This window comes from Physeter macrocephalus, chromosome 19, assembly GCF_002837175.3.
Source record: "Physeter macrocephalus isolate SW-GA chromosome 19, ASM283717v5, whole genome shotgun sequence".
NCBI classification, from domain to species: Eukaryota; Metazoa; Chordata; class Mammalia; order Artiodactyla; family Physeteridae; genus Physeter; species Physeter macrocephalus.
Window position 1 is genome coordinate 18,402,963 of NC_041232.1, and position 26,018 is coordinate 18,428,980.

The 26,018-nt window shown below is 50.3% G+C and overlaps 1 protein-coding gene across 3 annotated transcripts in view; it reads right to left on the reverse strand.

Annotated features, from left to right (window-relative positions):
• Positions 1–15: 15 nt before the first annotated feature.
• The window catches only part of TMEM120B (transmembrane protein 120B), a 47,726-nt gene continuing 21,723 nt past the window's right edge, over positions 16–26,018 (reverse strand). Inside the window, exons 2-12 of one of the 3 annotated variants that reach the window (XM_007128796.4) lie at positions 25,440–25,558; positions 23,535–23,651; positions 19,277–19,336; positions 18,555–18,650; positions 12,669–12,758; positions 4,973–5,038; positions 4,401–4,462; positions 2,993–3,085; positions 2,063–2,127; positions 1,663–1,731; positions 16–812 (exon numbers count right to left, since the gene is read on the reverse strand). In XM_007128796.4, the coding sequence (XP_007128858.1) occupies positions 726–812; positions 1,663–1,731; positions 2,063–2,127; positions 2,993–3,085; positions 4,401–4,462; positions 4,973–5,038; positions 12,669–12,758; positions 18,555–18,650; positions 19,277–19,336; positions 23,535–23,651; positions 25,440–25,558 (924 nt within the window). In that variant the 3' untranslated portion in view covers positions 16–725. Of the gene's footprint in view, positions 877–1,662; positions 1,732–2,062; positions 2,128–2,992; positions 3,086–4,400; positions 4,463–4,972; positions 5,039–12,668; positions 12,759–18,554; positions 18,651–19,276; positions 19,337–23,534; positions 23,652–25,439; positions 25,559–26,018 lie in introns of all 3 variants that reach the window. The other 2 variants (XM_007128795.4, XM_028480160.2) reach the window with 2 other exon arrangements.

Here is a 26,018-nt window from a genome sequence, read left to right on the forward strand (position 1 = left end):
AAAAAAAAAAAAAAAAGCCCTCACACCAGCCAGACGATGCAGGGGCGCCCTCCGGTGGTGACCCTCAGAAAACCCTCCCTCCTCAGGCCAAGGCCTGGGCCTGTGGGAGGCAGGGCCGCCTGGCGGCCAGCAGGCTGCAGTCTCAGGAAGCACAAAGAGCACGAGGCACAAAGAGACGGACAGCGGTCCTCCGAGAACCTGAACACCCGCGCGCGCGGCGGAGGCGCGGAGGCCGGGAGCGTACAGCAGAGGCGGGGCCCCGGGGAGGGAGGCTCCCTGGGACACGGAAGGGCTTCCTTCCACCCGCCTGGGACTCAGCAAGTGGCAGGTCAGCGTAAACCCAACCCCAGCGAGGCACGTCCGAAGCCCAACCTGAGGGGCTCAAACGACAGGATGGGGGACAGAGGGGGACCCTGAGGCTAAGCCTCTCCCACCCACCAGGAAGACCGACGCAGTGTCGCGGAGAGGGGGCAGCGGGGGAGAGGGCGGCAGATTCTAGGGAAGGGGGTGGGCCGATGTTAAATGTGTCATAAATAGGGAGGCTGGGGCGGGCTAACACTGCACGGACAGGCTGGGGTCACATTCCTCTTGTCCGGCCGGGGACCCGGGCCTCGGCTCTGCTCCCAGCAATGCCGCTGGCCCCTGAGGTCACTGCTGCCAGTGGCCACTGGCACTGGTTGGGAGGAACCCGGCCGCGAGGGTGTCGCCTGGGATCCCCTGCAGTCTCAAAGTCCGGGGGTCGAGGGGCGCCGGCCCCGTGGCTCACGGCTTCTTGGCCTCGCTTCTGTTCTTCTGGAGTTTGGTATGCACGACTTTGAGTGTGGTCAGGAAATTGCCGAGGAAGAGGACAAGGAACGTAAGCGCCAACACGAACACCTGGGCGGGGGGCATGCAGAGAAGGGGGTGCCCAGGGCGGGGAAGGCGAGGCAGACAGCACGAGAGAAGGAAGGCAAAGGCCGCGCCGGCTTGGGTCAGCTCTCCTTGCTGACGTGCCCCCCGCGCCCCCCGGGACCTCAGAACCCCCTGGGCACAAGCTCCCTGCGAACTGCAGCGTTTGCCAGCAGAAGGCAGAGATCTGGGCTAACTGGGTGAAGGGTGTGAGTCCTAGGGGGTCAGGCAGAGTCCTGGGGGGCTCCTCCCGCGGCCCCCCTCCTAGCGCGAACCTCCTTGGGTTTCTCAGACCACTGAGGGGCTCCCTGGTCTCCCGAATTCCCTCCCACGGTCTCCCAGGCCCCAGCTGCAGTGAGCTCTGGACCGCAGGGCCCTACAGGGCAGGCAGGGGACAGGGGGAGCCGAGGAGGGAATTCTCCCCAAGCGGCCCCAACCTTCCCCAGGAACCCCCCAACCAGTGCGCACACACGCTACACACACACACACACACACACACACACACACACAGGCTCCCAAGAGACTACACTTTTCTTTCATTACCCTCAGAAAGCAAAGTAGACAAAAGGTGGGAACAACCCAAATGTCCATCAACAGATGAATGGATTAACAAAATGTGGTGTACAGACATACACTGGAATATTATCCAGCCTTAAAAACGAAGGAAATTCTGAGACACTCTATGATATGAGTGAGCCTTGAAGACTTTGTGTTGTAAGATAAGTCAGTCACAAAAACCCCATACCTGCCCCCCCCCCACACACACACCCATACCTGCCATTCTCTGCATTCTTCGTGGCTGGAGAGCTCGAATAACGTGATGGCATTGTAGAGCTGCCAGAACTGGAGAGAGGGGAGACAGGCACTGCTCAGCCCACCGGAGTCCCCTGGAGACCCACGTGGGAAAGCCCAGGGAGCGCACCAAGCCCCCCAGCTTCTGCTGTCAACTGCCCTTGAGACACTGACAACCCCCCAAAATGAAACTGGGGCACCCCGCCTGGGGTTGGGCGTGCTGGTGCCGAGGGCCAATTCCGGCTCTTGCCTTTGGCAGCCCCAGGCCCCCGTGGGGCCCAGCTCAGGGATGGCTGGTGAGAGAGGGCGAGCCCTGGAGACCTTCTGTTCCCGGGAGGTCTGCCCAGTGTAGGGGGTACCCACAAACCCCAGGGGGACTCACGTGGCCACAGAACAGGAAGGGCAGAAGAAAGGTGAGGCCTCGCCACATCCAGGACTGAAATCCTTCTGTGGGGAGGGAGGGAGCGAAGGGCCCGCGTGAGCTGGCCCAGGCGTGCCAGTCACTGAGATTAGCCAGGTTCAAACGCACGGTGGGGGAGGGGCACAGCCCTCACCTCCTCCGGGTGGGTGAGCGCTCACTAGGAAAGTACCCCAGGAAAAAACATGCAGAACACCTGCCACCAGGCCTGACTGCCCTCACGCCACAAGTCACCATGAACCAAGTGGGCTGACAACTCTTACACAACACTGATGTGCCGGCACTAGGTTTCTAATAATTTCTTTAATTTGCACGGGATTTTGCATTTTATAATTGGCTTTTGCATGCATCACTTCAATCGAGTCTTGATGAAATAGAGCCTACTGTGCAGAGTAATTCGATGGAAATAACCATCTTAAAAGACAGAAGATTTTTATTAACCACACTTTCCCCTGAAAGTTTAGATGAGTCGTCGCCGAGTTTTCCTAATGGGACACCCACCTCGCTGAGTGAAAGTTTAGCACACATAAATTGCATAAGTGTAAAAACACTAGACTTAGATCATGTACATCATAAAACACAGACAAAAAATATCCATTTAAAAAGAAGCTAGAGGCCAGCATCCAGGGCCTGGCCCACAGCTGGTCTCGCACTTGTCAACTGAAATGGAATCCCACGACGAATTATGAAAAGCAACTGTATTAGTGCATATATGTCAAACCAAAGAAAAAAAAAGAAAAGCAACTGGGGTGAGGTCGGCAGACTGGCTTTGCATGTGGCAGGTCCTGTCAGGTTCTTACTGGCACCTGTCCCCAGTGAGGAGTGCAGGGTGAGGTCTGGGGGATCAGGGAGGGCCGGCGCTCATCCCTCCGCCCCCCAGGCTAGGCTACTCACCCACCGTGAGGTCCAGGTGATTCCTCTCCCCTAGGGCCCGCAGCCGGTAGAGGCAGCCCCTCTGGTAATAATATTGCAGGAACTGGACACAGCCTGCAGGGGGAGCACAGCGCCCAGCTCAGGGACTGGAAGACCCAGCGACACCTCCACTGCAGGCTGGCAGGTCTCCACTGCCCAGAGGGTACAACCTCCTCCTACCCCCAAAACACACACACACACACACACACACACACACACACACACACACACACACACAGGTCTGAACCTGCTTTTATTCCTTCAAAGAGAGCTCAGGTTATCTGAGACTGCAACTAAGCCCCAACTAGGCTAGAAACTTCTGGAGCTTTCCTAGGCATGCAGTTGGCACTCATTAGATGCTTGCTGGAACGGTGGCACCATGCTGGGGGCTGTGTGCTCCCAGCACCAAGACATGAAAGAGACAGTTCCATACAATGGGGTACTTTGTAGTCCCTAAAAATTAAGGAGGCAGAATTCCGTGCTGACGTGGAAAAATACCCATGATAATTGTTAATCTAAACTAGGTTATAAACAAAGCTGTGTAGAGGGATCCCATGTTTGTAGACTATACATAATGCAGGATATGTGTATATATATATTTATGAATAAAAATGTTTTAAAGGACATAGATCGATTAACACCCTAAGGGTGGAATTATAGGTAATTTTCCTTCTTGGCTTATGTTTGTATTTGCCTGTAAGCAGGGTTTTATTTAAAAATTAAATTGTATTTTTTGAATAGGTAATATGCACTTGGCATAAAATTCAAGGGGAACAAACAGGTACTTGGTGAAAAGTAAAACTCTCTCCCTGTCCCCCAACCATCCAATTTCTGCTTCTCAGAGGTAACCCCTCAGTGTATATAAATCCGGAGCTATTCTTAAATGAGAAAAAGAACACAAATTTCCATTTTGAGGAAAACAGAGTTAGTGCCCCCATCACCCCTCAGCTCCTGAAGGGTACAATTGCTCTGGTTCTGATCCAGAGAAGAAAAAGGTGGTGACTTGGACTTCCCTGGCCGTCCAGTGGTTGAGACTGTGCGCTTCCACTGCAGGGGGCGCAGATTTGATCCCTGGTTGGGGAACTGAGATCCCACATGCCCCGCCGTTGCAGCCAAAAAAAAAAAAGAAAAAGGCAGTGGCTGGAGCTTCAGGGCGTGGGTGTGGGTCAGACATCGCTCTCTTAAGGCCAGGGGCTGGGTGGTAGGATAGAGTTGATGGGGGGTGGATGGCTGTTTCTGGATTTCTGGGACCCTCCCTTGTCCCTGGCCGACCAGGGACTTCCCCCAGTCTCATCTCCCTTCCACACAAGACACACCCTTCACAAAACAGCATCCATCGGTGAAAGCCACACCAAGCCTCCTCCCCTGAATCCGAGCAAGAGACACTTACTCTGAAAAATGGAGAACGCTAAAAACTGATCGCGAAACTTCTGATAAATTAGTCCGTTGGGCCTGCAGAGAAGTGGGGGAAAAGCAGAGATGAGCCCCCGCTCTGAAATCATTTGTTCATCCGCACCCCACCTCTGTTGCAACCAAAAGAGAATAAAGAAGATTTAAAACCCAATTCTACCTTCTTTACCGCCATGTCCCTGGGGCTGGACCAGGTAATTTCCATCACTGCTTTAATCCATTCTACAACCCGGGGAGTTCAGGTAGGCATCTTGAAGCCCAAATTCCCACTGACTCCCCCCAACCTCCATCAGCCACAGGCCTGTCCCTGTGCTTGTTTTATCCAGACTTGCCTGCTGTCACCCAGGCCAGGAGGCAGACAGGACGTTCCTCGGAGAAGTCCCCAGCTGACTTGGGGTGTCCCTGCAGCCCCGTCGTAAGCTCACGCTGCGTGGCCCAGAAGTCAGGCCATAAGGCCCCTGCATCTGGACCCCTCAGCCACCACCAGTCCTCATTCGCTGGCTCCCTGGGGAGAGTGAGCAGAGGCCCTGGGGCACAGCGGGGGACACTCACCAGGTCAGCATCACTCCAGACAGGAACGTGGACACGTAGTGGTGAGACACCCACCAGCCTTTGATTCTTAAAAGAAGAGAAGGAAAAGGAGCTCAGGCCGGGAGAGAAACGCCAAGTGTCTCCCTGCTTCCCAGCCTGTGTCTGCGGGGGGTGCCCTGTGACCCAGAGACAGCTCCTTGGGGGAAGAAACGTACCCAAGCCAGGACTTCTCTCTTGCTGTCCAACGAGATGCACAATCACACAGAGACCCAGAGAGCCACTCGGGCCTCCAGCAGCTTCCCACTACCCTCGGAACACATCCCTAATCTCCTCATGACCCCAAGCCCCGCCTCCCCGTCCCCCCTCCCCCAACCCTAAGAGGCTCCAAGCATCCTTTTCCTTGAATCTGCCAGGCCCATTGCTACGTCGGGGCCTATTATGGGCTGAATTGTGTCCCCCCACAAATTCCTACGTTGAAGTCCTAACCCCAGTACCTTAAAATGTGACTATATTTGGAGACAGGGCCTTTAAAAAGGTAATTAAGGTTAAATGAGGTCATAAGGGTGGGGCCCTAATCCAACAGGGCTGGTGTCCTTAGAAGCAGAGAAAGAGACACCAGGGCTGTGCCTGCTCACAGAGCAAAGGCCATGTGAAGACACAGCGGCCATCTGCAAGCCAAGGAGTGGCTTCAGGAGAAACCAACCCTGTTGGCACCTTCATCTTGGACTTCTAGCCTCCAGAGTTGTGAGAAAATAAATTGTTGTTGTTCCAAGTCCCTTAGTCTATGGTATCTTTTCAGGGCAGCCCAAGCAGACTAACAGAGTCTTCGAACTTCTTGTCCTCTCTGCTCCAAGACCTTGGCCTGCCTGGCTCCTGGTCCAAGTTCAAATTTCGGACCAACTGTCACCTCCTCCAAGAGGCTTTCCCTGACCACCTTAGCTAAAACAGCTAGACAGGGGCAGGACAGGAATAAAGACGCAGACGTAGAGAATGGACTTGAGGACACGGGGAGGGGGAAGGTTAAGCTGGGACGAAGTGAGAGAGTGGCGTGGACATATATACACTACCACATGTAAAATCAATAGCTAGTGGGAAGCAGCCGCATAGCACAGGGACATCAGCTCGGTGCTTTGTGACCACCTGGAGGGGTGGGATAGAGAGGGTGGGAGGGAGACGCAAGAGGGAGGGGATATGGGGGTATATGTATATGTATAGCTGATTCACTGTGTTATACAGCAGAAACTAACACACCATTGTAAAGCAATTATACTCCAATAAAGATGTTAAAAATAAATAAATAAAACAGCTAGACAGCCCCGCTCTTGGAACACATTACCCTGCTTCATTTTCTTCATGGTGCTTGTGCTCTCTGAAATTATTTTCTTCTCGCTTGTTTCCTGAACCCCGTTCCCTGCTCAAAGGAGCAGGGCTTTGTCTGTTCATCTGTGACACCTGGCTCAGAGCAGGGGCTCGATAAGCGTGTCGAATAAACACAGAACACTCGCACACGTTTATGCAGAGCTGTAGCTACCTATGTTACACCACACAGATGCAGAGAGACAACAGACTGTACACGCTGCATCTCACGCCACCCCAGAAGCAGCTTCTCTCTGGGAGCCCCATGCCCTAGGCTCATCTGCTCCTCCATGCACAGCAGGCCCTCGCCCCGGTCAGTGCAGAAGCTGCGGGAGCCGTGCTGTCAGAGCCCAGCGCTCCCCCAGCTCAGGGCTCTCACTCCACAGCAGGACAGGGAGCCTGGCTGTCACCCCCTCCACAGTGTCAGGGGCAGCCCTTATTCTTCGAAGTCTCCGAGTGTGTTTCAGGCCTCTGCTGGGCTCCCCGGCCCCTCTCCAGGAGCTCAGCTATCGGAACATGATGTGGCAGCAACCTGCTCTGTCAAACGCACCCTGGGATGCCAGGAACTGGGACCCCCGAGGCACCCACGTGGGGGTAGCACTCAACCTTCGTCTTTCCAGAACTCTCTCGGGAGAGAACTGGAGTGGAGCCAAGTGGGGAGATGGGGTCCAGGGCGCTCCTGCTCACCAAATGGTGGCACCTGAGGATCTGCTGGTTTGGGGGACGAGCTGCTGGATTAGACTTTCTTTGGAACTAAAATCATCCTGCAACTTGCTTTCTTGTCTCGACTCCCAGGCCGCTATCTGTGGACCTGTCACTGACTTCTTAAATGCGACACGACATTTCAGGACGTGGCTCTGCCGTTCCTAAAATGTTGCTATCATCCTCCATGCTGCCACGACATCCTGTGGAAGCCCCCCGTGCGATGACGCTGTTTCTCCACGGCAGCTACCAGGAAGTACGCAGGACGGCTGGGTCAGTGGGCACGTGCATGGTTACTTCTCAAATTACCCTCCAAAACAGCTATCCCCATTTACACTCCCATCCTCAGCAGAGCCTATCGAGTTCCCCAAACCCTCACCAATGCTGGACACCCAATTTAAAAATTTCTCCCAGTCTTATTATGTGACAATTGGTGTGTCATGGAGGTTTTAATCTGCATTGTCCTAATAAGTGGATTTGACTGCTCTTAAAACCTTCCAACCCAAACACAGACACCATAAAAGCAGGAACAGCATCTTACCCCTCTCTTCTCTTTGCAGCCCTTCAATACTTCTGGCCATTAAAATAAAAAGAAAGAAAGAAATGAAAGGGACCTCCCTGGTGGTCCAGTGGTTAAGACCCTGTGCTTCCAATGCAGGGGGCGTGGGTTCGATCCCTAGTCAAGGAACTAAGATCCCACATGCTGCAGGATGTAGCCAAAAAAAAAAAAAAAAAAGAAAAGAAAAAGAAGTTCTGGCCACCATAAATTGGGTGTTTAAGGCAATGGCCTGTGGATGCTTGAGGGGCTGTGGTGAGGAACAAGGTTTTAGGTGGCTCTTTATTCCCGGCACTAACAGCATCAGGTAAACAGCAGGCACTCAAGAAATGCTGAAATGAAAAATGTGATGTCCAGGAGGTGCAGCTGGTGAAAGCAGCAGCTGGTCTAGATGCCACCAGCACAGAGGTGACAGGAGATTGATGCAGGTGCCACGTGAGTTCACGGGACAGGATGAGACATCCGTCCACTTCTTTGTTCCCAGTCTCCCCTTCCCTGTGTCCCTGTCTTGCCCGTCAAGAGTCTACAAGGACCCCTGGCTCTAATTTTCTGACTGAAAACACAGTTGGCCCCATCCTTAGACTTTCAGCTTGAAGAGCTACCAAGAAGTCTCTGCAAGCCCCGGAGCCCTGGCAAGCCCCACTGTCCTTTGTCCTACCCCCCAAAGGTCCCTTGAGAAATGCCCTCTCTCTGTACAGGAACGGCTGGAGCCAGACACAGGCTCTGGGCAACAAGCTCGGCTGAGCAGCAGCTTTTAATTTCACAGCTCACTGTGCCCAAAGCCCAGCGCTGACAGATGCCACCAATCAACACAGCTCAGCGGCACTGGGAGAGGCTAAAAATGGCCTCTTCCCCGGCGTGCATTCACCAGCCCCATCGTCCGTCCATCTGCACACCCCAGGGCTCTGGGCTGGTTTTGTTCACATGTATGTGTTTATATAACAGTTTTACTGTGATGTCATTCAGACACTGTACAAGTCACCCATTTAAAGTATACAATTCAGTGGTTTTCAGTATATTCAGAGAGTTGTGAAAACATGACCACAATCAGTTTTAGGACATTTGTATCACCCCAGAAAGAAAGCTGCACCCGTTAGCAGTCACCCTCTGGGCCCGTTCTGCCACAGAAATGAAGCCTGTAGGAGCTTGTGGGCTTTTTAAATGAGCAGACAGTAGATGCCCCAGGAAGGGTGGCACACCGCGTGGCCAGAATGTAGGGACAGCATGTCCTGGTATCTGGGGATTGTGCCTGGAGAGCTCCCTTCAGGACACTTCAGCCATGTTTGCACGTGTGCATAAGACATGGGCACCAGTCACTATTCAACCCCTGGCTGTTTCTGGCTCTGAGCTTCGGGTCATCTGGGCGGCTGGGGGAATGGCTTCTACACGGAGGCGCCCTCTTGCCCCTGCCACCCCTACACCTCTGTATCCTAGGAAAGGCCCTTACAAAAACCCATCAGATCTAGGCATTGGTGGGTTGGCTTGCCAGAAAAGCCAACATGATTCCTGATTCATTATTCATTCTGGCCCGGAACTACGGCAGAGGACATCTGTTTTGCCTGCCTGTCAATCACTCCCTATTCCGGTTCTCCCCCTTACCGTTCCTTCGGGGAATCACCTCACCCCCACACTCAGTCTGGGTGGCTCAGTGGAGCTAAGATAACTGGGCACATCGCCCAGAGCCAGCCAATCAGGGCTCCGCATCCCTCCAGCCACAGTGATTGGGGCAGGGATGAGCATGTGACCTGCACCTGGCCAATCGGAAGTCTGTCTCAGGATCGCCCCTAGGCCAGTAGAGGAAAGACTCTTTCCCCTCGGACTGCTGATCTGGTAGGATGCTGGCCTGGGCTGCTGGGAGCCAGTGAAGGAGATAACAGAATAAGGAGAAGGAGGCGGGTGTTACATTGTTTGAGCCCTTCTGACCTCCTTGAACTATTTATATGCTCTCATAAATACCCCTCATGTTTACTCCTATCAAGTGGTTTTCTGTCATTTGCAAAATTTGCAAGGGACGTTCACTTGCTTATTACACTAATTGAGCTAATGAGCTACATCTCACATGGGAAGCATCAGACACAAACCAAGGGTGGCTCCAGCCCATGATGGGGGCATCCTCCCCACACCCCACCTCTCCAGGCCTTCTTCCCCCAATACACCCCTAATTCAGGTCTCGGATGCAACTGGGAACAGGACGAAAAAGGCCCCGTCAGGCCAAAACTGCGCAGCAAGCCTCCAGGAAACCCATCTGGCTCAGTTCCAGCTGTCTTTCGAACACGGGTATGGCCCCAATGACCTTCCCTCATTGCAGAGCTTGGGTTCAATTCATTTCTACATAGACCCTGGGGTGTTTACTGGGTACCAACTGTGAGCTCCAGAGCTAGCCCTGAGACGCTTCAGAAATGAGAAAGGGGGGCTTCCCTGGTGGCGCAGTGGTTGAGAATCCGCCTGCTGATGCAGGGGACACGGGTTCGTGCCCCGGTCCGGGAAGATCCCACATGCCGCGGAGCGGCTGGGCCCGTGAGCCATGGCCGCTGAGCCTGCGCCTCTGGAGCCTGTGCTCCGCAAAGGGAGAGGCCACAACAGTGAGAGGCCCGCATACAACGCAAAAAAAAAAAAAAAAAGAAATGAGAAAGGTAGTATTCATACCAATCCAGACCCACTGCCTCTTCCTCGCTATGCTTTCTTGAAAGGGTTTCTTAGCTCTTCCCTAATAAGGGCCAAGAGTGACGGGAAACCTCACGGGCATCTCCCTTGCCCGCCCCCAGGAGAGAAATGAGCTCTGAGAAGGAGCTGGGGGAGGATGGAGGCTAAACACCCAACAGATGTTGAGGATGAGTCACAAGTTTTATCACCCAGATTCCATCCACCTGCCATGCCTCCCTCCCCCACAAATTGGCCACAACTCCCACAGGCATTCCAGAACACGAGAGACCTTTACAGGCCCACCTCACTCATTCCACACTCCCCACCACCAACACATCTGTTGTCCCATCAGAGCACAAGCCCTAGGGAGGCCCCAGAAAAGGCCCCATTAAAGTGTCAGGAAAGTGAGGTGGCTTGGGAACCCCACTTTCCCCCTTCAGTCCTCCTCCCTGTTTTCCGGGTGTGCCCCACACTTGTAGGCACCTCCACTCAGTCCTTGCTCCCTCCTCTCGGGGACCACCCCCCCCCATCCACATCCACAGAAAAAAGTGACCAGGGTAACTCTTACTAAAGTGTTAGTGACTGTTACAGATGTAGCATGTCCCTGAACACTCTTAATATGAGTCCAGCAGAAGGAGGAAACTCCAAGGCCGACAGCAAGCCCGGGGATGCACAAAGAGAATTAGTAACAAGAAAGCCTGGCCCATTGTCCTGGGCCCATTTCCCCACTATGTACTACTCTGAGTCCCCTCCGACCCCACCCAAAAGCTGGAAGACACTATTCACTAAAATTAAGGAAAACTACAAATGTTATTTATTTGGTAAGATTTTCTACTTCAGTGTTTCCCAAATCATGGGGCATGTACCACCAAGTTTTAGATGGTACCTGAGTGTTAACACTAGATGATACTGAATCACGTGGTGAGAAGTCATGTTTTCTGTTCTTTCCATTCTCCTGATTAAGTCAAGGAGAGAGTCTCAGTTAAATGCTAAGACACCTTTAATGCCTCTCGAGATCTGCTAATCTCCCTTTTTACACACATACACACGCTGAAGAGAAATAGCAGGCCTCAGGTTCAGAGCCTTCAGGAAGCAAGATTATTGACTTCAATAAATTAGACAGTGAAAATGAAAATCTGTTTTTACACTATTTCCTCTTTCCTGCAATTGATGCTGGTTTTCCACTTATGGTGGTGAAATAAAGTTTCCTTTTAAAATAAATTAATGTTTATTTAAGTAGAAAAAAAAGGAAGGATGGATTTAAAACGTGAGAAAACTATCATCCAGGTGATATTGGACATGGTAAAAATGGTGTGCATGGGACAAGAATGAATGCAGTTTGAGAAACACTGATCTTTTCTAAAGGGCTACATGCTACAGGGCTGCATACCTAAGAACTGCTGTTCCCCTGGTCCTTACCTCTTGGCTCTACATTCAGGGTAAGGCCCGGCAGGGCAGGGATATGCCATAAGAGACCACTGGGCAGAGAAGTAAGATGGTGGCAAATTATTTGGGGGTTTGGCAAACACCCCAATCTTAAATACACAGCTCCTGGCCGTTCCTTACCAGCCCCCAGGAAGGAGGAAGTGGGAAGGGGTGGGAGGTTGTTACTTTTTGTTTCAGGAAAAACAGGGACAAGAATGGTGTGCAGAGGTTCAAATGGACACCCCCAAAAGGCATCAGACCTGTGGAAAATGGGTCCTGCAAATGGCAAGTCGTGGATCTCAACTCAGTCCCGAGACTCTCATTGCCCTGTGAGAGGACCATCCACTTTCCTCACCAGAATCCACTCAACCTTCCGGTGACAGTACCCTAATTTTCCTCTGGGAAACCATTCCTCTCCTGACACTCGGCTTCAAGGCTTTCATTGACAGCCCTGGGGGTGGGCACAAGGCTCACAACCAGCCAATCACAGCAGCGCATTCTCTGGCCACAGCGATTGGTTCAGATTTGGGCACGTGATCAGTGAGTGCCAGCAGGACCCAGTGAGACTCTTGGAAGAGAGGAACGTGCCCTATTTTGCTGGGAACGCTAGAAATAAAGACGTGAGCCTGGAGCTGCTGGGGGCTCCTACCTGGAATCTGAGAATGAAAACAGCACAGTAGAAGGCATAGGTGAGAGACAGAGAGAAACTGGGTCCTGATGACATTGTCTGAACACCTGGGTTAAGCCTTACCTGAAGTCGGTGCCAATGGACCCATTCCTCGATATGAGAATATAAATTTCCTACTGTGTTAAGAAGTACATTTGAGTTAGGGTTTCTTGTAAGCAAGAGACTGAGCACAGCAAATGAGGTGCAGCAGCCGATACCGTTTTCCTCCTCCCTGGGTCTGAATGGTCATGAATACCCCACCCCCACAAGGAGGAAGGGAATGCAAGGCGAGGGTGACAGCCCTCACCTCTATGACAGATTTCCCTTTGGCTCTCCCATACCCGCCACAAAGCTGGGCCCCCAATTACCTCGAGCCGTTGCTGATGAGAATACTCTCCCGAATCGTCAGGGTGCAGTAATACCATACCAGCAGGAAGTTAAAGACTTCGTCTGTCACCCTGGCATAGAGAAACAGCGCCCGGGAAGGGGGGCAGGCATGAGAACCAGGGACGGCTGTCCCCGCCACCACAGCTGGACAGCAAACCAGGATGAGAACTGCCCACAGAGGCGTGCCTCCGGAAACCCCCAGTGACCCCGGGAAGGCGGCGGCGTGTCTTCTCTCCACCTAGAATGCCCATCCCCCCGCTCACCTTTCTACATGAATCCTACCCGCCCTTAAGGCTCTAGCTGAGGTTTCCCCTCCTTCCTTGACCGCTCAGCCCACGACAACCTGTTTCCCTTCTAAATTTCACATCTGTCTGATATGAAGTTTCTGGTGGGATGACAAGAGAAGGACTTTAAGCCGGAAACCTAATTTGCAATGTTAAACTATCTGCAGTGTTAACTCCAGTGTAAAGTCCTTCCATCCCCTTAAACCATCTGTAAACTCTGCTGCACACACAAAAAGATGAACTTAAGAACTCCCTGGGCTTCCCTCGTGGCACAGTGGTTAAGAATCCTTCTGCCAATGCAGGGGACACGGGTTCAAGCTCTGGTCCGGGAAGGTCCCACATGCCGCGGAGCAACTAAGCCTGTGCGCCACAACTACTGAGCCCGCGTGCTGCAACTACTGAAGCCCGCGTGCCTAGAGCCCATGCTCCGCAACAAGAGAAGCCACCGACCGCAATGAGAAGGCTGCGCACCGCAACGAAGAGTAGCTCCCGCTCGCCGCAACCAGAGAAAGCCCGCGCGCAGCAATGAAGACCCAACACAGCCAAAAATAAAATAAATAAATAAATTTTTAAAAACCCCTGCCTCCTCTACGGTGGGCAGAACAGGCCTTAAAGGCAGGCAGAACATGGCAGCGAAAGTCGTGCCGTGCCCTGGTCAGAGGGGAGAGCCTTAGACACGCTGTGCATGACCTTGACTGGACTCAACTTTGCCATCTGTACAATGGGAAGGTTGACCCCCTCCGTGAGCATTCCTGGGTGAAGGATCCTGGGAAAGAGCCAGCAACAGACAGCCCCTCAGAGGGCTCCCCCACCACTGGCTCTCTCTGACGGGCCCTCGATAAAGACTCTATCTTTGACCCCAACAGGAAGCAGCTCTGTACCTCCTGGTGTCACACAGATCCATTTGTCGTGGGAATAGAAATGACTGCATGGGGAGGGAGAACACCCCCGATCTCCTCCATTCTATCCCCGAACTGGGAGATCCTTTTCCCCAACTACAAAGGCCCTGGGAGGGAAATGGGAGGATACAACTTTAACAATAATAAAAGACGTTGGGAGGCGTCTGGGAGAGTTTGGGAGAATGAAGACGAGAGACTCCTAATTACTTAAATGTGTAAAGTCCCCAAAGAAGAGATGACATTTGAGTAGGGCCTTGAAGGTTAAATATACGGAAATGTGCTTTCATTAGTGTTGATAATAACTAAATTTGACCTGTTGAAATGGATACTTGTACCTATTATGCTCACTTATATTGGTCCACTTTTTATTTATTATTTACTTATTTATTTTTTATCTTTTGGCCACGCCGTGTGAGGCATGTGGGATCTTAATTCCCCGACCAGGGATCGAACCTGCGTGCCCTGCATTGGAAGTGCGGAGTCCTAACCACTGGACTGCCGGGGAAGTCCCATGTTCCGCTTTTTATTTTGTAGACAATTATAGCATAAATGCTACACATTGCATAAATGTGTATATTAAAATATCTGTTTAAATCTTAGACCAAATAATCAATTTGATATACTAAATGCTATCTTTCAAAAAGACATTGGAAGGTGTCTTTTAAGCTATGTGACCCTGTTTCATGGTCACAGATGACCCTCTCAGCCCCGCTGAACCACTGCCTGCAGAGGCAGGCTGGGGAGGGTCAGGAACAAACTCTGGAGACACGGGGCCTGAGTTCCAATCCAGACTCTGCCCCTTCCCAGCTGTGGGACCGAGGACAAGTCAGTGATTCTCCCGCGCCGTCACTTCCGTCATCTGTAAAGCGGGGAGAGTCACAGCACCTGCCGGGTAAGCTGCTGTGAGCATCAGCTGAATTTAGAGCAGCGCCTGCAGCCTAGGAGGAGCTATGGATGTCCCCTGTCACAGTAATTTTGGAAGCACCACAGAGCGTCCAGAGTCCAAGAAATGAGTCTCATATGCCTAACTCTGAGGAAATCAAAGGCCTACTTGACTTGAACAGGAAACGGGGGAGCGAAGACGGCCCCCCACCGCAGAGGGTCACGTAGATATCTCCAGACAGGAGGCAGCCCCAGGAGCGAGTGGTGGTTACCAGCGTATTTTCCACTGGTCCCTTCCTGTATCAGTAAAGAGAGGAGTGAAAATAGTTTTATGGCCCTGGCACAGTCGGGGCATGCTTGAGATGCTGGTCTCAGCCTGCCCTGCCAAAGTGTTTGAGTTTCCTGTTGCTGCTGTAACAAATGAGCACATACTTGGTGGCTTAAAGGAACACGTTTATTCTATTACAGTCCCGGAGGTCAGAGTCTGAAATAGGTCATCAGGTCAGAGCTGTGTTCCTTCTGGAGGTTCTAGGAGAGAATCCATCTCCTTGCCTTTTCCAGCTTCCAGAGGCCACCCGCATTCCCTGTCTCATGGCCTCACATCACTCTGACCTCTGCTTCTGTCGTCACATCTCCGACTCTGACCCTCCTACCTCCCACTTATGAGGACTCTTGTGATTACACTAGGTCGCCCGGATAATCCAGGATAATCTCCCCATCTCAAGATTCTTAACTGAATCATCTGCAAAGATCTTCTGCCGTGTAAGGTCACGCGTTCACAGGTTCTGAGGACTGGAACACGCACGTCTTTGGGGACCATTATTCAGCCTGACACACGAGGCGAGCACTAACTACTGGGAACTTGCGACGTTGCAGGCATTTTACGTGGACGATCTCTCTGGACCCTTGAACAGCCCCACAGGGCTGGCTCTCATGGCAGGTGCATGTACCCCACCCATTCCCGTCTGCACGGCTTCCAACAGCCAGAACGTGCAACTCCTGGTGTGCCTGGGTGCCTTCTCAGGCCACCAGAGCTCACCCTGCTGGTGCCAGAGGCAGATCAGGAGGGCGGGAGGATTAACACTCTCTGGGAGTCAATCCTTCCGAGACAGACAGCAGTCGGAGGATAAATACCACCTGCTCCCTCGCCCCTCGGGCGGGATAACTGAGACACGTCCTTCGCTGTCCCACAGTTCCCCAGCAGCACTGAACTCCAGGTGCCCACGGGATAACCCTTCCTTGTCTCACCTCCATTCCCCTACCAGTGTTTCCTAGGATCACCTCCCAAATAAACTCCTGGCACTCAAATGCTTGTCTCGGGGGGGGGGTGTTTCTTCTGGGGGAACCCAAACTAAGACGGTACTACTCCCCATTTTACAGATGAGGAAACCGAGGTTCAGAGATGAGCTGCCCATCCAGGCCCCCTCGCCTGCCCTATTTTTAACCCACAGACGGTGTAGCGGGCTAAACAGTGTCCCCCCCACCCAAATTCATATCCACCCAGAACCTCAGAATAGGACCTTATTTGGGAATAGGATCTTTGTAAACGTAATTAGTTAAGATGAGGTCATACTGGGTTACTTTTTTTTTTTTTTTTTTTGGCCATGCCGCACGGCTTGCAGGATCTTAGTTCCCCGACCAGAGATTGAACCCGGGCCCTCAGCAGTGAGAGCGTGTCGTCTTAACCACTGGACCGCCCAGAAATTCCCGAGGTCGTACCGGGTTAGGGTGAGCCCTAAATCCAATGACTGTGTCCTCATTAGAAGACCATGAGAGAGACACAGGGAAGGTAGCCACGTGATGACAGAGGCAGAGGCTGGAGTGAAACAGTCTTAACCCAAGGGACCGCCAAGGACTGCCGGCCACCACCAGAAGCTGGGAGAGGCAAGGGAGGATCCTCCCCTAGAGCCTTCAGGGCGAGCACGGCCCTGCCAACCGTGATTTCAACCTTGATTTCCGCCTTCTGGCCTCCAGAACTGTGAGAGAATATATTTCTATCGTTCTAAGCCACGCAGCTTGTGGTGCCTTGTTACGACAGCCCCAGGAAATGAATACAGAAAGGGATGGGAGACGTGGAAATGCCAGGCCCTCGGTGAGCCTTAGACCTTGACAACACACCACAGGTTTGTCCTTTGAGGGCCCTAGAGGTCCCAGGGCAAGGAAATCTGGTTGCACATCAAGAACCTCTACCCCTTCCAGGGGGCATGTGAGCAGGCATGACTGGCGTGAGCAGCCTTTGCCCTCCGGGAAATGGGCCAGGCCTGAGGCAGCAGGCAGGCACGGGCCCAGGGCCTGAAAGAGCCTTTGTTTGGACACTCAAGTGGGCAGACCGGCCACTGGACTCCCAGCCAAGTGCCTGTCAGGAAATAAACCCTTGACACGTGGGCCAAATGCCCAAGCCACACTTGGGGAGAAAAGCCAGGGCCAGAGAGAGGAACGAAACCCCCGGGGCAGCGCGGCCTCAGCTCACTGGCCTCGTCCTACACTAACAGAGCAGCCGGCACTCTCAACCACAACGCTGGGTGCCAGGCGCTGGGCAGAGCCACGCACAGTGTTAACACACTGAATTGTCGTGACAACCCAGGGAGGCAGGGCCTGGTGTCACCCTCGTTTTACAGATGGGGAGACTGAGGCATCCAGAGGAAGCTGCCCATGGCAACAGCCAGTAAGTTTCAAAGCCAGGATTCAAACACAGGCAGTCTGTGGTCAATCTATTTCTTCCTTTCTTTTCTTCCTTTCTTTTTATTTCCTTCCTTCCTTCCTTCCTTCCTTCCTTCCTCTTTCTTTCTCCCCACCCTACACCCCACTGCCTTTCTCTTTGTAATTGAGATATAATTCACATACCATAAAATTCACCCTTTTAAAGTATACAACTCAGTGGTTTTCAGTATATTAACAGAGTTGTGCACCCATCACCACCATCTAATTCCAGAATAGTCTCACCACTCCAAAATAAACACCCCTGTCGCCCTTAGCAGTCACTCCCCGTTTCCCTTCCCCCCAGCCTCTGACAACCACTGATCTGTTTTCTGTCTCTATGGTATTTGCCTATTCTGGACATTTCATATGAATGGGTTCATATAGTAAGTGACCTTTTGCATCTGGCTTCTTTCACTCAGCGTCGTTTTCAAGATTCATCCATGTTATAGCCTGTGTCAGTACTTCATTCCTTTTTGTGGCCAAACAGTATTACATTGTATGGGTGGACCACTTGGGCTCTTTCTTAACTACTACGTTAAAAGGTCGCTTCAGAAGCCGTTTAGTAAATATTTGTTAGACAGATGTAGACAGGACTGCTATTTCCCATAAGAAATGGTCCTTCCTGGGCTTCCCTGGTGGCGCAGTGGTTAAGCATCCGCCTGCCAGTGCAGGCGACACGGCTTTCAGCCCTGGTCCGGGAAGATCCCACATGCCGCAGAGCAACTAAGCCCGTGCGCCACAACTACTGAGCCTGCGCTCTAGAGCCTGTGAGTCACAACTACTGAAGCCCGTGCGCCTAGAGCCCATGCGCTGCAACAAGAGAAGCCACCGCGATGAGAAGCCCGCGCACCGCAACGAAGAGCAGCCCCCGCTCGCCGCAACTAAAGAAAGCCCGCGCGCAGCAACGAAGACCCAACGCAGGCAAAAATAAATAAATAAATTTAATTTTTTTAAAAATGAAAGAAAAAAAAGAAATGGTCCTTCTTTACCCTACACGTTATCAGACCAAATGCTGTAGATGCAAGAGAGACCTTGGACCCCTCTCTCATGGCCCTCCTCACCCCCGTATGCCCAACACACACACACCACCACACCCCATCACCTGTAGTGAAGGACAAATCGACATGCCACAGCACCCAGGAGCAGGATGATGGTCAGGTAGAGCTTGAACTTCTCATACTCATCCTTGTAGGCAAATCTGCAGTGACAGACACCCCCAGGAAAGGTCACATAACTATAGCCCATCTGGGGGAAGGACCCTGGCCCCACCAGATCCTTGACCCGCTGATCACACTAAGGGAGAGACTGTGAATTAATGGTGATGATTAATTAGGGAAAGAGGGCCAGTGTGCAAAGCTTCCATGTCCCTGGACTCCTGGTTTAAGGTTCCAGGCCTGTGATGGGCAGGAAGCAGAGATAGGGTCTCCTCCCCCAACCAGCTACTTCAGTGGAAAAGCCACAGCTCCATTTCCCCTGGTAACTGATGGATTTTGGGTGGACAGGACTAGACTGCCTACCTCCCAGGAGGAATGTGTGTGATAAGGCGTGGAACGGAGCAGGGGCCATTTCTCATGGGAAAGTGGCAGTCCTGTCCCCCCCCATGCATTGACTCTGTGAAAGGAAGGAAGGAAACCTCCCCCAGGTGGTCTACCCACTGAGGAAGAGACCTCAGAGTCTCTTTCAAAAGACCAAAAGCCAGAGTCCCAACTGTGAACGTTTTTTTATTTATGCAAAAATACTAGCTTGGTCCCATTTCTCCTGAGTTGTAAGAGCAAGATGCCTGGATTCTGTAAAGCCAAGTGGAGGGTTGTCTGGGATACTTACTTGGCCTGGTTGCTGAGAAGGGTCACATTCACATTGCCGAGAACCAGATTTAAGTAGAGCCTGGAAGGAAAGACCTGTGAGGGCCACCGTGTTAACAGTCCCAGGAGTGGTCCCCAACCAAAAATATCCAAGCTTAATAAGCATAGCACTGAGCACTGGATATTAGAAAACAGCGTGCTAAGCTCAGCAGTAAAAGCCTCACATGGAGCGAGAATGAAAATGATTAAGTAGAGAACATGACAGCTGTGACATGACCTTCATGATTAACCCATTTCTCCCCATTTCAGCTGGCTTAGAGACCATATTTCCTAGCCTCCCTTGCAGCTAACATGAGCACGTGACTAAGCTCCAGCCAATGAGGTGAAGGCATGTGTACAGTTTCTAGGTCAATTTAAAAAGGGCTCTTCCTAAGCATACAAATCTTAAGTATACAACATGATGAATTTTTATATATTTACATATCCATGTAACCAACACCCAGATCAAAGAATAAAATGCTTCTAGCCCCAGGAGGTGCCCTCGTGCCCCCTCCCAGTCAGTAAACCACCACCCCCCCGCCAAGGATGCCCACTGTTGTGTTAGTTTTCCCTGTTTTTGAACTTCACATAAATGTATACAATGTATTCTCTTTTATGTCTGGATTCTTTCCCTCAATAATAAGTCTGTGAGCTTCATCCACATTGTCTGCATCAGTGGTTCCTTCTTTCCCATTGTGTGTATTATTCTATGGGGTGGAGGTACCACAATGTAATTATTCATTCTACTGTGGATGAACATTTGACCTGGTTTCAGTTTTCGGCTATTATGAATAGAGCTGCTGTGACTGTTCTTTTTTTTTTTTTTAACTTGAGATATAATTCACATGCCAGAACATTCACACTTTTAAAGCATACAATTTAAGATGAATAGATTAAAAAAGATGTGAGATATATATATATATATATATATATATATATAAACAATGGAATACTACTCAGCCATAAAAATGAAATGGCATTGGCAGCAACATGGAAGTACCTAGAGATTATCACACTAAGTGAAGTAAGTCAGACAGAGAAAGACAAATATCATATCATATCACTTATATGTGGAAACTAAACTATGATACAAATGAACTTATTTACAAAATAGAAACAGACTCACAGACATAGAAAACCAACTTATGGTTACCAAAGGGGAAGGGGTGGGAGAGGAATAAATTAGGAGTTTGGGATTAGCAGATACAACTACTGTATATAAAATAGATACACAATAAGGTCCTACTGTATAGCACAGGGAACTATATTCAATATCTTGTAATAACCTATAATGGAAAAGAATATGAGAAAGAATATACATGTGTGTGTGTATATAAATGAATTACTTTGCTGTACACCAGAAACTAACACAACATTGTAAATCAACTATACTTCAATTAAAAAAAATTATGATTATATTACGTACATATGTGTGTATGTACATATATATTTTCATCCCCCACTGCCTTCTAGAATGTAAGCTTTGAAAGTGCAGAAACTTGGACTTATTCGGAGCTTCACCCACTGTACATAGAATGGTGCTGGGCACAAAGTAGATGCTCATGAAACTTTTTGAATAAAACAATAAACATTTAAAAAATTTTTTTAAATAAAGTATACAACTTAGTGGTAATCATTTTGTAATGTGCAGCAATATCAACTCACTATGTGTACCTGGAACTAAAAAAATAAATATATAAATAATAAAGGGAGCTCATAAAAATTATTTTAATTAAAAATAAATTATACAATTTAATGGTTTCTGATGTATTTACAATGTTGTGCAACCATCAGCATCACCTAATCACAGAACATTTTCATCACCCCCAAAAGAAAGCCCATACCCACTATCAGCAAATTCCCCACTACCCCCAGCCCCTGGCAACCACTAATCTACATTCCATCTGTATGGATTTGTCTATCCTGGACATTTCATATAAATGGACTCATGCAATATGTGGCCTTTTGTGTCTAGCTTCCTTGCTGTGAACATTCAGCCTTGCTAGTTCCCTTTTTAATTGTTATTTTGTATAGAAGTATTATACTCATCTCTAGAGTTGATCCAGATAATGCATGCACTTTCAATGCTATCTCTTTCTTTATGCAATATTGTGCTCTCAATTTTTTCTCTCTTTCTCTCTCTATACATATATCTATATATGTATCCATATGTATATGTGTGTCTCTCTACACACACACACACACACACACACACACACACACACACACACACACACACACAGAGGTGTGGAATTTCTGGGTCGTATGGTATGTATGTGTTTGGCTTTGGTAGGAAATGGCAAACATTTTTGTAAAAAGGGACCTGCTTGCCCTCTGCTGCCTGACTCTTCCCTGTTTCCTGAAAATGAGATGGTGTGAGCCAGCTTTGGCCATGTAGATGAGGACAACTCCCCAAGCGGGGGTGAAGTAGTAAGTTGGAAAAGGACCCTGAGTCCCTAGGTGACCTTGGGAGCCCACCACTCCTGGCCTTCAGGAGTCCACTCACCTCTGGACTGTTGTGTGTAAGAGACAAAAACCACGCATGTTTGAGCCATTGTGCCATCAGGCTTCTGTTACAATAGCCTGTACTCTAACACACGAATAAAGGTGCAAATAAAGGGATATGAGATCTCAGGGGAAGAAGGGTTAATTTCACAGAGGGAGAGAGAGGGGTTTGGAAAGGCTTCACTGAGGTGGTAACATGTGAACTGGGCTTTGAAGGATGAGTAGAAGTTTGAGAGGAGAAAAGGGAACAGGAGAGCCTTCTTTCTAGCTATGAGTAAATTCTAGGGGCATTTCCAGTCTGGTGTACCTGGAGCAGAGGTGTGAAAAAAAACATCCATTTTTCCCACCTAGCATACAGTCCCCACTTCCTAGAAGGGCAGTACAATTTCCCTTCAGAGAATCACTTTTCCCCTAGGCTCTAGGGTAAGGCACATGACCCAGGTTCAGCCAAGGTGGTGCAACTTCCTGATTGGGTCAGTAATGATCATGTGACACAATCTAGGCCAATGAGAATCAGTGACAGGACTTTTCCCAGAGCTACTAAAGAACAAAGGGGCGTTCTCTACTGGATTTGCTAAGTGGGTAGGATGCAAACCCAGAGCTGCTGGGGCCAGCTTGTAGAGAAAGCCTGCCTAAGAATAAAACTCATACACTGGAAAAGAGAGTAAAAAGAAAGCTAAATGAGGGACACAGCCTGACAGTATCATTTGAGCAGCAGGCCAGCCATACCTATAGATACACCTGGACTTGATAGTTACAAGAGCCAATAAATCCCCTATTTTTAGTTAAGCAACTTTGAGTCGGGTTTTCTGTCATTTACAGTCCAAGGACCCCTGACTAATGTAACATGCACAGAGGACTAGGGAGATTGGAGCTGGGAAAGTGGATCTGAGCCACACTCTAAAAGAAGGTTATGCTGTTTCATTCTGTAGAAAGCTATCGCCACCCAAAGCCTAGAGTTTTTAACCAAATACAGCATAAAAAGAAGACAAGAGGAAGGGCTCTGGTAGAAGGCTCTGACTTAGCGCTAGGCCAAACCAGGAAAAAAGTCAGGGTGCTTCCCAGGACGTACTTTTAGCTGCCCACGTCAAGTCATGATACAATATTGTAAGGATCTCTCTCTGGAACAGGGTGGCGGTGATGTCACTTGAGGAAGGAGATGGGACTTCTCTGAAGGAGGAAGATGGAAAGAACACAAGCGCTAGAGTCAGAATGTCTAGTGTTCACATCCTGGCTCAGCCAAACCCGGTCTGAGCCACCTGGGAAAGATACTCCCTGATGTCTCTTCTCTGAACCCTGCAGAATGGAGATTCCTGGATCTGACTCACCAGGTTGTTGAGGATGAAGTGAGTGATATCAGGAGAGCCCCCGGCACGATGCCAGGCATACAGCAGGCTCTCCATCAATGTTTGTTCTCTTGAGAGAGAATACCTTTTTTCCTCTGGACCCCAGGTGGCATCAGGCATGTGGCAGATCCTGGGAACCAGATCTTTCATCTTGTTCCTTGAACAAGCCCTTCCAGGAATGTCACTACCACACGGGAGGGGCTGAGGTCCCCTCCTGGGTTCGTGGAGAGACGTGTAAGGAAGCTTCCTTCTCTTTCCTGCCCTTGTTCCCTCCTTTTCACCTCCAACTCAAGCCCCAACGGGGAGGCAGGAGCCACACAGACCAGGTGCTCCAGGCTGGGGCATCTGCCCACAGCGCTGGGGGTGGGGGAGTAGGTCCCCAGCTCCTACCCGTTCTTCTTGGGCAGGTAGGCCTCCATGTCAAAGAAGATGTTCTGCCGCTCCTTGATGCTGGCGCCCAACTGCTGAACGAGCTCTGCCTCCTCCCGACTGGCATGGCGCTTGTACCTGTGGTCAGAGGTGTGGGCGTAAGAGAAGCAGGGGCGTTACACAGACTGCAGGAAGAATCTGGAAACGCTGGGTACCGCCCTCCCATCTTTCCATCGCAATGCTTCTCACAACCTCAGTCCTCCATCTGTATTCTCTGTGTTTGATGCTGGCTCCCTGCTAGCCTTGTGACCTTGGGAATGTCCGTCAACCTCCCTGCCTTATTTTCCATACCTCAAACACAGGGATACCATCAGTCTTACCTTATAGACAATATCAATGTGAGAATAAAGTGAATAAATGCAATGTTAAGCATTTAGAATACCGGACACAAAGTACAAGTTCAATGGCTATCTACTGGCAGTACTACCTTCCAGGCTATTCTATAGGAACAACCTGAAGATTATTAAGAGTACAGACAGGAAGGATGCTTTGAAAGTATAAGCAGTCAACCGACCAAGGTCTGACTGTTTTTCTTTGGTGACACTTAATCTCAAAACCAGAAAAACAAGTCATAGACACTCTCAGGATAGCAGGGGTCCTTGGTGTAAGGACATAACTCACGGGTCAACCTCCTAACTCAGTGGTTGTCAACTGGGGAAACCTGGGATGAGAGCACTTCCCAAACCATGAAGACACTGCCTGGGAACATTCTGGTTGTCAACACAGGGGTAGAGGGTTCTACTGGCATCTAGTGGATAGAAGCCAGGAATGCTGCTAAACATCCGACAATGAACAGGACAGCCCCCGGCAGCAAAGAATGATCAAAAGTGCCACGACTGAAAAACCCTAGAAAGATGAAAGACTCTTGAGTCCTGCCACCAGTAGGATGCGTTTTTCCAAGGGTGGTGATGTCGTTACATGGAACCATCCACACTCTACACCGTGACTGATGGGCCTCCATTTCCAAAATGGTCAGTCAAGGATAGGGGTATAATCAGTAACCGTCCCAAAAATTGTCCACCAGGGAAAGGAAGAATCGACCAGGATTCCAGAGTTGTCACAAACTCTGGAACGGAGGCCCAGCTAAGTGACCTGGGACAAGCCACTCAGAGCCTGTTTTCCTGCCTCCCTAGGGGGTCACAGTATCAGCGGATGCCTTCACCTGCAGGGGATGACAGCACTTCTCAAGCCGTGAAGACACGGGATTAGGAAGTGAACAGGTGATCCTGGCCTCAGGAACTGAACTAAGTCATGAGCTCAAGCATATCCCCACCAGGGATGCCGGACTTCTCACCCCCTACACCAGAGAGCCTGGTGGGGGGTGAGCTCCCACACCCGTGAGAAGGATACTTGCTATTTACCTGCCCAGCAGGACTTATTAGAACAACTTTCCTCTGGGGAACTACGCCTCATCCTCTTCCCCCTCCCGTATGGTTCAAGCAGGGCTGTCCCATCCCCCAGGTCCATAAAGTGAACATATGACCGAGTCTTGTCCAACCAGAGCCTCAATGATTGGTTTGCAGACGGGTACATGACCGATTCCAGCCAATGAGGACCATGCCCAGAACTTCTGCTGGTATGGCCAAGCCGGTAGGAAGAAAGGCTGGAGGATAAAAGTCTGGCACTGTTGGTGGCCATCTCAGTGACCATCTCAGCCAGAGAGTAAAGCCAACCTAGAGGAAGGCAGAATTTAGAGGAAAAAAACAGATTCCTAAATACACCCTTTGAGCCCTGGATCCAGTGATGCCTGAAGCCACTCCTGGTTTTTTCCATTAAAATTTCCATTCTCTGCTCAAGCCCGGCCAGTTTTGAGTTGGGATTCTGCCCCTTAAAACCAGGGGAGCCTTTGAGTTGCAGCCAGCCTACCTCTGGAGTGTGTGCTTCAGGTCCTTCAGTCGTGTCTTCTGCTTGTTGATGAAGCTGCTGCACGAAGCCTGGAGTGCGGTCAGCTCCTCCAGCTTCTGCCGGTAGATCCTGTGAGTATCCTAAGGGACGGAGCAGCCCAGGTAGCATGTGCAGGAGGACATAACGGGGTCATTTTTCAGTTTGCTTGTGTCTGGGGATGTGACTACAGAAATCACAGTTTCACAGTTAACATGATACAGCTATGGATACCAAGGGGGAAAGAGGTGGGGTGGTGGGAGGAACTGGGAGCCCGGGATAGACACTTATACATTATTGATACTACGTATAAAATAGACAACTGATGGAAACATACTGTAGAGCACAGGGAACTCTACCTAATACACTGTGGTAACCTAAATGGGAGGGTAGTCCAAAAGGGAGGGAATATCTGTATGTGTATGGCTGATTCATTTTGCTGTGCAGTGCAGGCTAATGCAACATTGTAAAGCCACCATACTCCAATAAAATTAATTTTTTTTTTTTTTTTTTTTTTTTTTTTTTTTTTTTTTTTTTTTTGTGGTATGCGGGCCTCCCTCCGCC